This window comes from Pseudonaja textilis, chromosome 6, assembly GCF_049901715.1.
Source record: "Pseudonaja textilis isolate UNSWEBS1 chromosome 6, rPseTex1.2, whole genome shotgun sequence".
NCBI classification, from domain to species: domain Eukaryota; kingdom Metazoa; phylum Chordata; class Lepidosauria; order Squamata; family Elapidae; genus Pseudonaja; species Pseudonaja textilis.
This window is the reverse complement of record NC_141995.1, coordinates 39,116,480-39,128,851: the sequence shown is the minus strand read 5'-3', so window position 1 is coordinate 39,128,851 and position 12,372 is coordinate 39,116,480. Positions and strand designations below refer to the sequence as shown.

General features: G+C 33.1%; 1 protein-coding gene across 23 annotated transcripts in view; it reads left to right on the top strand.

Annotated features, from left to right (window-relative positions):
* The window catches only part of TENM3 (teneurin transmembrane protein 3), a 660,890-nt gene that overhangs the window by 605,144 nt on the left and 43,374 nt on the right, over positions 1 to 12,372 (top strand). For all 23 annotated transcript variants that reach the window (XM_087936357.1, XM_087936356.1, XM_087936366.1 and 20 more), the window contains 4 exons: positions 3,355 to 3,571; positions 5,036 to 5,155; positions 5,512 to 5,773; positions 11,884 to 12,151. In XM_087936357.1, the coding sequence (XP_087792483.1) occupies positions 3,355 to 3,571; positions 5,036 to 5,155; positions 5,512 to 5,773; positions 11,884 to 12,151 (867 nt within the window). The remainder of the gene's footprint in view (positions 1 to 3,354; positions 3,572 to 5,035; positions 5,156 to 5,511; positions 5,774 to 11,883; positions 12,152 to 12,372) is intronic.

Here is a 12,372-nt window from a genome sequence, read left to right as displayed (position 1 = left end):
GATTGATTGATTACATGCTATCCAAGTGGTGTCTTCTCTTAGTAATCGTGTGTGTGTGTGAGAGAGACAATCTGTCTCTAATCTGTTTTTTCAGGCTTCCAATGGTGCACACATTGGCACTGTAACTGAGTCCATTAGTCTTTTTATCTGGGTACCTCTGATTCATTTTTAGGGATATATCAATAAGCATGTAATAATTAGCATGTATTATTACTCTTGTGGTTAAATTTTATAGAGCTAGCTTTCTTGTTTTCAGATAAGTATCCTTTTAAATGTAAGGAGAAACTTTTTATTCTCATTGTCATCATCTTAAAAAACTGAGATTGAAGTTTCAGAAGTGGGTTTTTTTTCCCCCAAAACATTATGCATTCTATGTTTTTCATTGAAAATAAAAAAATATCATCCACACTATTTTTTTAACATAAGAGACTAAATCAAATGTAATTTGGGGATTTTAATAAGGTGCTTGAAATAAATAGAGATATGTAGATTTTTCATAGTGTTTCACAATGAATTTTAGGTCATAAAGTGATAGTGGGAAGTTACTTCTGTGAAAACACCCATTATAGGGTTGTGTAAGTTAAGCTATTTCAGTTTATTCAAAAATCTGATTAAAATATTATTTTTACCATTATGAATGAACACAGCGACACTACAATTACACTTTTATATAATGTCTATAAGACCAGGTTAATTTAGCATGTTTTCATTGGCGCCATTTAACTTAGTTAATAGCTAGGAACTTTTAAAAGCAGCTTCTGCTACATTTTTAATCTTGAGTAGTAAATGTCTTTAGCCAGTGGCTGAATATTTAAGGATAAGGTTTTGATGACTAAAGGCCATAACAAAAAAGGCAATAACATCACCCAATTGGGCAAGATTATGGTTTTATAGCAGGAATTTTTGTAGGTTTTGAGCACTGTGTTTCATAAATATTTCAGTGTTAAGCTAATGCAATAGCATTCATTGCTTTTACCTCATTCTTGCTGAAAATTAGCAAAAAAATGCATCCTGAAAATTTTATACTGAAAAATTCTTGTTCTAAAATATTGCATACTATTTTAATAAATAAATAAATAAGATTGATTTGGTGGCTACATGCCAGCTTCTAATAGTCCATCAAATTTCATGCCAGCTACTAATTGTCCATCAATATTTTGAACATTTTAAATCATTCTCAACAAATTATGGTTGTGTTACTTATGTAGCATATTCACATCTCTTTTAAAATACCAAAAATCTATTTTTTTAATAATATGGTGCAGTTTAGTCACACAGCTCATACTTTAAGATAATTTTTGCCAATATTTCTAAATATACATTTGGGATTTGAGATATACTTTGCTGATGGAAGCACAGAAATTGCATACAGGAATTAAACCTTGGGTTAATTGATACAGTGGACAAAGATACCCCTTTCTAAAACTCCGAGGAGTGCTTTTCCATCATTGTAGACGTGACTGGACTAGGACGATTCAAACTTTGATTCAATATATGGGAGCTTTCTTTGTTCCTAAATATCAATATTTTTATTTAATCATACCAATGGATTTTGAAGAAATCATCTTGACTGCTGCACACGTTTAATAAATAAATGGTGACAGTGTTCAAGAGTTTTAAAGAAAAATTGTCATTCTTTCTGTAACAATCTCTGCTCTTTATTTGATTATTATGAAATATATCTGAAAATGTAACATAAAATGATCTCTGCTCTTTATTTGCGATACATTGATTATTATGAAATATAACTTAAAAACATACCACTGAATTACTTCGATGTCATCATTTTGTTACAGTATGTGACTTACTCTCTTAAAAAAATTCTTCAGCACTCTCTTCTCAGAAACATTTGTACATTCTTCTTCAGAAGAATGTGTGGTTCTTGAGTCTTATGCCCTGTAGAGATCTTTATGTATTATTCCTAATTCCTTTTTAGTGAAAAATTTGTTTCTTCAGTGATATGTGATTCAAGAAAGAGAGTATATGTACCATGTACACCAAATTAATTACATTTATTAATAACATGTACTTCCCTTCTTTCTTCAATAACATAATCTAAATTCTTCCAGTAGTAGTGTGTCTGAAAAGGCTTCTGCATCTTATTAAATATTGATACTGTATTTGTTAGCATAGAGAACTATAGTGTAGTAATTAAGGCACCAGCTAGAAGCCAGGAGACTGTGAGTTCTAGTCCCACGCTGTATACCAAGCCAGCGGGTAACCTTGGGCTACTCACTTTCTCTCAGTCCTCTGATGGAGACAGTGTCAAATTGATATTGTAAGAGGTGGTAGAATATCAGGGCTCTACATAAAATGAACTCTCATCTCTACTGTTTTAAATGGGTTCAGCTCCAGATTGTTCTGACTACACCATAGGCCCGGTTGTTCAGCCTCCTGTCTGCATACAAATTCATCACAGTCTCAAATGAGACTAATGACTTTTGTATCATCTGCAACTTTCAGTACGTTATCAGAGGAATCCTTCAAGATGCAATCATTGGTATAGAGAGAAAAGAGTAATGGGGAGAGCACACAGTTTGGGGGGCGGGGCTCCTGTGCTAATTGTTTGAGTATTGAATGTGATTTTAACTGCTGCTTTCTATCTGCTGGAAAGCATATAATCCACCTACAAATGTGGTCAGGCGCAGCTAGCAGAGTCAGTTTGGAGATAGTAATTTTTGCAATGATGGTATTGAATGCCAAGCTGAAGTCTACAAAAAGGATCCTTGCATAGGCCCTTGGGGATTTGGGGTATTGTAGATGTAGTGCAGTGCAATGTTAACAGCATCATCTGCTGATCTGCTTGCATAATAGGCAAATTTCAAGGACTCTAGCAGCGGATCCGTAATGATTTTCAGATGGGGCAACACTAACCTTTCAAATGTTTTCCTAACTATCGTTGTCAGAGCAATCAATCTGTAGTCATTCAGTTCCTTGATGGAGGGTGTCTTGGGCAGCAGGATGATAGTGTGTTTGAAGCAAGAAAAGACATAACATATTGCCATTTATTTTTATTTTATTTATTTATTTATTTTAGTTTTTAAAAATGTGGGTGAAGATGAGGGCCAGTTGATCAGCACAGACTTTCAAGAAAGAAGAAATTACTCTGTCTGGGCCTGGTGTTTTTTCAGTCTTTACTCTGTGAAATAGAGACCCCACACACCTCTTTTCCTAGGATCACCGAGGAGGGTGATAAGTTCTTTTCCATAATCCAAGCTTCCTACTCTTTTTAAGAAGCTAAACTTCTAATTCTATTTCATATTACATTCAATACAGCAATCATGTAATTGCTCATTAGAAAAAAAATACTAATAAGAAGTATTGCTGTTTTTCTTTTGATTTTTTTGTCTGTAGATGGATTAGTTGACTGCATGGATCCTGACTGCTGTTTGCAGAGTTCCTGCCAAAACCAGCCTTACTGTCGAGGATTGCCTGACCCACAAGATATTATTAGCCAAAGTCTGCAATCACCATCTCAGCAAGCTGCTAAATCCTTTTATGATCGGATCAGTTTTCTTATAGGACCAGAAAGCACACATGTTATTCCTGGGGAAAGCCCATTTAATAAGAGGTGACTGTATCATTGTAGTCTTAAATAAAAAGTTAATGTCTTAAGGACTTTTTTTACATTTCTGATGCTCTATTCTCCCCTGCCCCCCAGGATAGTTGGAAACCTTCAAACTTTGAAGTCGAACTATGTGGCTATTATGTAAAAAACTTCAGTTCAGTTTACACACCTTTTCTTGTTTGCCGTTCTAGTAGGACATTAAGGCTCTGCAAATCTTATTCATTCAACTGATTTCAGTTAGCGCTGCTGGAAGTATATCATACATGTGAAAATACTTCTGAAGGGAAGGCAGTAATGCACTTTTAAAACAAAACTCACTGCATAATATAAATTATGAATTATTTTAGTAACACTGTGAACTCTATAACAACTCAGCGCATAAACTGCCTGTACAGGCTTTATTCAGGAGTTGCACATTTCAAAATAAGCTGGTAAGAGCAGGTATTCTGTGCCTTATTGACAGAAAGTAGTAATTTATTCCTATCTGGAATAATTTAGCTGCATTAATCCAGCTTGACACAGCAATTGATTAAAAGTATTAGAGGAATGTTTCTTAAGACTCCCATAAGTTCTCTATTTTGCATCTTTCAAAGCTCTTGCCTAAAGAGCTTGCCTAAAAACAAATTAGTAAAACACTTTTCTTTGGAAAAGTGCAAAAGTTAGGTCCTGATTTTAAAACACTAGTACTAATTTATACATTTTTCCAAATGACTCAGAATGCTTTGGTTACGATTCAGAAAGTCTTGTATTTGAAATCAGGGAATTGTACATAATAGTAGGCATTTACAGTTGTAGCATATCATATAAACTGAAAAAAGGCACACATACATATGTCCATACACACCACAAATTGAAATTCATAGAATTAATAACATTTTATTTAATAGCTCAGTAGTATTTGAAGAACGAAAAAAATTGTATCATCCATGTAGGGTGCATTGCTTCTTGAACTTTTCCTATTGGCTATTGATTTTGAAGTATTGGTTTTCTGGTTGAATGAAATCTGCACAGTCCAAATGTTTGTGCTCATATTTGCAGTTAGAAAGGAAGATGCCGCAGCTGAAAATGCAAAGACTCATATTCTAAATACATTCAGCATGGAATTAATATTTCAAATTCAATAAAGTAAATGTATTAATCATACATAGAATTTCACTATAAATTACTATATAGCCAATAACATTTTCATAGAAAGAAATATACTGGATCTGAAATAGACCTTTAGCAACAAAATATAGCTGGGCACAGCTATATTTACTTGATGCAACTTTTTGTTATTCAGATATTGCAAGTTCACATACATCATTAAGGTGTAACAGAAAGAGTCACTATAAATAAATAAGAATTTGAAATGAAGTTGAAATTAAATTGCATATAATGCTGTGAAACTAATATAATTTAATGTTTATTGTTTGACAGAAGTTTGTAAGATATCTGAATGATTTTGATTTGTGTCTTTCTCCACAGTCTTGCATCTGTCATAAGGGGTCAAGTATTAACAGCAGATGGAACACCACTAATTGGAGTCAATGTCTCCTTTTTACATTATCCTGACTTTGGTTATACAATCACTCGTCAAGATGGAATGTAAGTTTTTTTTCATGTACCTAAAATATAGCAGTTTTCATTCTTCTGTCTATACATCAGAATCATTTCACTGATAGGTTGCAAGATAGTTGACTGTCATAAGGTTGAAACTGGCTGGACTTTGATAAGTAACCACAAGGAAGAATCAGATTTATCAGCTACATTGGGAAGCAAAAAAACTATGGTTTGCACCAGTATCAAACTAGTGCTAAGAAAACTCCATAAATACATTCCTGAAGTCACAAGAAGTTGTGCTTATCTTAGAGGAGTTATTACCATTAAATCTTAATTGTATGTATCAGTTGGAAAGGTATAGATTTAAGATGTATTACTAAATAATTATCTGGTTTACCTAGGTTTGACTTGGTGGCAAATGGTGGTGCATCATTAACTTTAGTGTTTGAACGATCACCATTCCTTACTCAGTACCATACAGTCTGGATTCCATGGAACGTCTTCTATGTCATGGACACCCTTGTCATGAAGAAAGAGGAGAATGACATTCCTAGCTGTGATCTGAGTGGATTTGTGAAACCAAATCCGGTAATTGTATCATCACCATTATCTACCTTGTTCAGGATCTCTCCCGAAGACAGCCCTATTATTCCTGAGACACAGGTAAAATGCTATTTAAGTGTAAAGATCTTTGCGTACAAATAATTGAAATATATATTTTAAATCATTAAAATAACAATAAAACAATAATATGCAATTTGCATTGGTCTTATCAGTGTGCTGGTTAAAAAGTTTTAACTTTATCAATTCCTAAGTATTTATCAATAGTCAGCTAATGTCTTAATCTTCCTATAATTCATTCTGATCTCTTGAAGTCTCATTCGTTTCATTTTAAAGTTATGTGATCCCAGTTCACTCCTGTTTCCTGACACTGTGTTTTACCATTTTCTGACCAAACAATTATGTGACACCTAATAGTTAATCTGCCTAAAAGAAATTCCACGTTTTGCTTGTCAAACATCCAATAAGCTGCAGGAAAAGAATGAATAAATGTAAATGTCTTTTTTTTTCACCCTTTTATGTTATTCCTAGAATATCTGCCTATAAGAAAGACTAATTTGAGCAAGTATACTTACTGGAGAGAATTGCCTCTACATAATTTTTCAAAATATTGAAGAATTTGAATGAGGATAGTTGAGTCTCCAAATATAGAAAAGTTTTCATTCTTGGTTTTCTGGAAACCAGCTTTTCCACGATTGTGTTGTTTGTTTATGGGTTTTTTTATTTTATTTATGTATTCAACACCATTAAATATCCATCTACTTACCTATTCAGATTTGTCTGTTTTATAACTTGATACTCATTTCAAACCCATGTACATGTATTCACAAAAATACTTTTGAACCTTCTGACTACATTCTGCCTTAGTTCTTGCTTCGGAATTTAAGTCCTTGCCTCATTACTTCAATAATATCATTGTAGAGACAAACCAGCATTTCAAAGATATGTTTGTGAAAATTGATGACAATAGGCTGTTAAAACCTTCTTTATCACTCTCAAGGCTATCAGTATCTTCATTTTAAAAAAAGCTCTCAAAACTAAAATGACAGCACATGAAAAAATAATGTCTGGTGAGATTTAAAAATAATGATTAAACAATTACCTGCCCGTGCTATATAGTTATTGTGTCTCTGTGTGGTCTGCAGACCTTAATCAACTTGTTTGTAATCCTTTTAGTTGTTTGGCTCAAGTGTTGTTTCCAATCTTTCCAAAGATAAAACAGTAGCTTTTAGTAATGTAAAAACTAAGCCAGCAACCAATGAGTTGGTCTTTCTAGGTGCTTAGTTAGGCTCCTGAAAAGAATATATTAAATGTGTAGTGTAGGTTTTCAAAGCTGTTTATTGGTGAAATAACTTCCAGATAATGCCATAACAGAAACGATCTGTTGCCAAGTTCAGTTTCGGATCTGTTCTCAAGAAGCTGGCTAATAAAGTATCATCACATTTATTTTTCACATTTCTGAACCACCCTTCTCCCTCAATAAGCAGTAATTGTCTCATACAGCATTACTTGGAAGTCATTTCATCAATTATATTAAACTGTTTTCTAGTGGCATCCCATCATGATTAAAGTTCTCTCAGAATCTTTTACAGGTAGTCCTCGACTTACAACTATGACTGAGACCAGACTGTCTATTGGAAAGCAGGCAGTTCTTAAGTGATTTGCCCCTGATTTTATGATAGTTTGTGCCACAATTAAGTGAATCACTGCAGTTGTTACCGAATCAAGTAGTCATTCAATGAATCCAGTTTTCCCATTGACTTTGCTTGTCAGAAGCTGGCTGGGAAGGTCACAAGTGACAATCACATGACCCCAGGATGCTGCAATGGTTGTAAATAGATGCCAGTTGCCAATTCTGATCACATGACTGTGAGCATTGTGATGATTGTAACCAGGCGGTCTGATCAAAGACACTTGTTTCAGTGCCAATGTAAATTTGAGCAGTTGCTAAATGAATGGATTATCAGTCGAGGATTACCTCTACTTGTATTTTCTTACTTGTGCATACAATGTCATACAAGTAGTCCTTGACTTACAACAGTTAGTTCAGTGACTATTCAAAGTTACAACAGCATTGAAAATGTGACTTATGGCCATTTTTTCACAGTTACAACTTTTGCATCATCCCATGATCATATGATCAAAATTCAGATGCTTAGCAATTGGTTCATATTTATGACTGTTGCTGTGTCCCAAGGTCACATGATCATCTTTTGCAACCTTCTAATAAACAAAGTCAATTCACCTAACAACTGGGTCACTGCCTTATCACCTACAGTGATTCACTTACAAGTGTGGCAAGAAAGGTCATAATATGGAGCAAAACTCACTTAACAAATATCTCACGTAACAACAGAAATTTTGGGCTCAATTGTTGTAAGTTGAGGACTACCCATATATAGTTTCATTTCCAACATATTTTTTCATTTTCTTTGTTTAACAGGTTATGATGAAGACATTATGAAAAGATGTGTGAATGATTTTTTCTTTGCATGTTTTTTCACTATAGCTTATCAGTGCAGCAGTATAACTAGTTGATAAAGATAGTATTATATGTAATGTATTTTGGTACAGGAATACATTCCTAAGTTTCTTCCCAGGTTGATTGGTTTGAATGATAAGATAGGAAAACTATATTTGTTATTTGATTGTTTCAAATCTATATTTTCATGTTTCTTGATAATACTTTAATAAATTTTTAAGGGGAAAAAAAATTACCCAGTAATTCAGGTATTTGCTCAGATAGTCTACAATTTCCTATATTCTTGTGACTCTTTGGGAAGCTATTCAGAGAGTTCTAGATAAAATTCATTCTGTGAATTTCTTTTCATTCGTGGTTAACTAAATAAAAAGAATATTTTGCCTTATAAATACAATAATTTCACAAATCAAATAACCACAGGGAGGGAGGAAAATATTATTCTTCATGTCCATCAGCTCATTAATATTTCCTCAAGGTATTCAGTACTCTTCAAATGCTTTTGGGCTTCTGGCCATAATAAATATGAAATTTCTTTTATGAAATATGAATATGAATTTCTTTTATTTGGCATTTTTTTCTATTTTTTGTACCTTTTCCATCATATCAGTAGATTTAAAGTGGTGAGACTAATCTATTCACTATTAAATTTATATCTTGCCTTTTTGTTTATTCCTGTTCTCATGGTGGCCTACAACAATAGAAAAATAAGATGTAAATCTTAATAAAATTAATCAAAGTAATTTACAAAAACCAACATTAAAATCAACCATGTAAATAAAGATATGTTTTTGGCATCTTCCTTAATAGTAGGAGTAGGTCAGCGAGACCTCCCTCAGAGCATATTCCATAGACTGGCAGACACACAAGAAAATAGACCTTTTCCATGCCAAATGTTTGGCTGCAAGGACATCTTCAACAGTGTTTAAGTTACAGAGAAAATTCATATGATAGATCAGTTCCACAGATAATCAGGCCTAAGCCTTTTAGGACTTTTTAAATCAACACGAGACCATATATAGTGCTTGATGAATAACTGGTAGCCAGTGCAGGAAACATTTGATTTCTGTTCCTGGTACTAATAAACCTCCTCATTGTAATTTCTCAGCATTTCTCATATAAAGTGCATTGTGATGCAATAATCAATACATGTTGCATCTGTTCATAAGTTGACTAGATCAGGAAGACCTAGTTGTAATTATGGAGATACAGTCCTTGTCCCAGAAGAATTTCCAAGCAGTAGACCTGGAAGAATATTGATCCATTCAAGGTCAGCTTCACTTTAATTCCAATGTCTCTGTCTCTTTTCCCCAACAATTTTTCTGTCTTGCCTGGATTTAATTTCAGTTTGTTCTTCATTATATAGCCATTACTGAGATGAAGCCATGCTCAAGGATATTGATTGCCTCCTTGGTATTAAAAGACAGGGAGCAGTAGAGTTGGGTTTGGATTCTCACTTCATGCACAAGACCAGACTTCAAACTATCCGACTTGAGGTATATGCAAAGATCTGCTTCCAAAAAGCTCTTTAGAAAATCTAATGCTGGGAAAGGTGGAATTAAAGAGAAGATGAGAACCAGCAGCAAGGTGGATGGACTCAGTCACAGTGGCAATGAGTACATTATAAGGCCTAACAGAACAAATTTTCATGAAGAAAATCTTTGTGTTGCTAGGAATTTAAAATAACTTGATGGCAGATTGATTTTTTAAAAAAGCTCAAAACCAGCTGTTTCAGATTCACTGTTGTGGAATCAAATTTCAGATGGACCCTGAAAATGTTCCTACTCCATGTTTGATCTCATTCAAAAGGGAAGTTTCTCCATTTGTTCATCATTGGATTTCTTGTTGTGGAAGTGACAGTATTCCATTAATAGGACCCATGTATCCCAAAGCATATATGGATTTGAAGAATGGATTTGAGTAGTAGAGTAATATTTATATAGCATGTTTCCTCTAATGAAATGCATATGCTATCCACCCTCAAGAGCAGATGTTTCCTTTTACTTCGATGATACCAATGCTTAGTCTAAATCCAGCTTTTGGGGGTGAAATCTGGTGTTTAATAATATGTGGGCCTAACAAAGCTATATCCCAGTTACTATAAAAAAAATTCTTGCAACTCTGACAACTATAGTATTTACCTGGCTTGATTTGAGACTTAGAATTCTCTTTTTAGGAAAATTTTCATCTTAATGAGGAATCTTGGTAGCTTTATAGATGAAATTTAAACTTCTAATTTGTAATGTTTTTTTTCAACTCAGTACCAACCATATAAAATATAATTGTAACACTTGGAACTAAATTCTATAGGAATTAGAAGTTACAAAATTAAAAATGTTGTATTTGTACTTTAAAATAAGGTAGTTTCTATTTTACTAAGCATCACGTACAATACATATTTTCACTGGTATCAATAGAAAAACCTCTTACGTGAATGAATCTTGCCTTAGATTTGTCTTACTTTTTATTTTTTTCAAGTATTACTTATTAAATTCCATATTTTTTTAAAAAGATTACCTTTTCATAAATGAATACCTCTTTTAGGCATTTTATCCCTTTATGCTTAATCTTGCTTTAGTCTACTGTTGTAGTGGCGGAATAACCTTGAGAGATGTGGAAAGACATGTTGCAGAGGGAATGATCATACATAAGTGAGAGGAGCCCGCAAGTGCTTAACAGTCAGAAAAAGAAATTTAGGAGGGACTCACCGTGATTGATCAGGTTGTTGAAAGTGATAATGGGAGATTTGTACTTTCAGATTTGCAATTCTGTTAATGTAGCCATACAATAAAGTAGAATTAGCTCATCTGGTTCTGTTTAACAATTATTCTGAAAACACCAGAAGTCATACTGGCAATAGATAACATCAGTGCAAAGAGGCCAGTCCATGCTTAAAAGTATAAATCACAGATGCTACTACAGTGACATCATCAGTCCCTCCAAAATCATAGCCAAAGTAAGTCCAAGAATCCACGAATTTATAAAGATATTTAAAGCAATATATAATATATTAACATATCATATTTATTAGATGTAGACAAAAGTAAAACTAAAGGCCAGTTTGCTGTTTTGAGTTGGGCTTGGCTTCTGCGATTCCTGGAAATGTACCAAAAGCCATAGCTCCAGATACTACTGCCTGGAACAAGACAATGTGAGATTCAAGACATATGAAATCACATTATTATGGTTGTGTTCTTTTCTGGCAAAAACAGTTGGAAATTTTTGCCAGCATAGTCTTCTTCCAATGATAGTATAAAGATTTTAGGTTGTTGTGATATTGATCATATAATCTAGACAAACGTTAGTTTAAATTTCATGTTGATTAATCATCATCAATTGAGAATATGATTGAAGACGTACTATGTCAAACAGGTAAGAAATTTTCTGTAAAGTTTCAGTCCAGATTAATTTAAAATAAAGTTTTACATCTAATTAAATGCAATCTTAAATTTCATCAATATTTATATAATATGAATTTTCAATATTGCTGTATATGCTAAGGTTCCATAGATAATATTTTTAAAAAAAAATTGCACTTGTACATCTTTCTAAAATTATTAAATTATATTTCAAAATTCCAATAAAACTGGATAGTACATCATGTAAAACTGAATAGTATATTACTATTTATTACTATTCTTAAGTGATTGCTACAAAACTAGGTTTACAGCTATAGTCCTCTAAACAAATAGCAAACTTGGATTAATTGGTCTTTTTTTTTTTCATATTTTAGGTGCTCCATGAAGAAACTGCAATACCAGGAACTGATCTGAAATTGTCATACTTAAGCTCCCGAGTGGCGGGGTATAAATCTGTACTTAAGATCACAATGACACAGTCTGTGATACCATTTAATTTAATGAAAGTTCATCTCATGGTGGCAGTAGTAGGAAGACTTTTCCAAAAATGGTTCCCTGCATCTCCAAATTTGGCTTATACATTTATATGGGATAAAACGGATGCATATAATCAAAAGGTCTATGGTTTATCTGAAGCAGTTGGTAGGTTTTGTTTATCAGATTCTTTTGAATATGCTAATATTATGTAATAAAAATTATATTCAATAGTATAATTCATGGTGGATACATTATATAGAAAAAAACACACAAAATTATGCTGTAAGTTAAATACAATATTGCACTCTGTTGTACAAACCAAATGTAATTTTTATATACAAATACAGACACATGAAAGGAATAATCATATTGATTTTGTAACTATT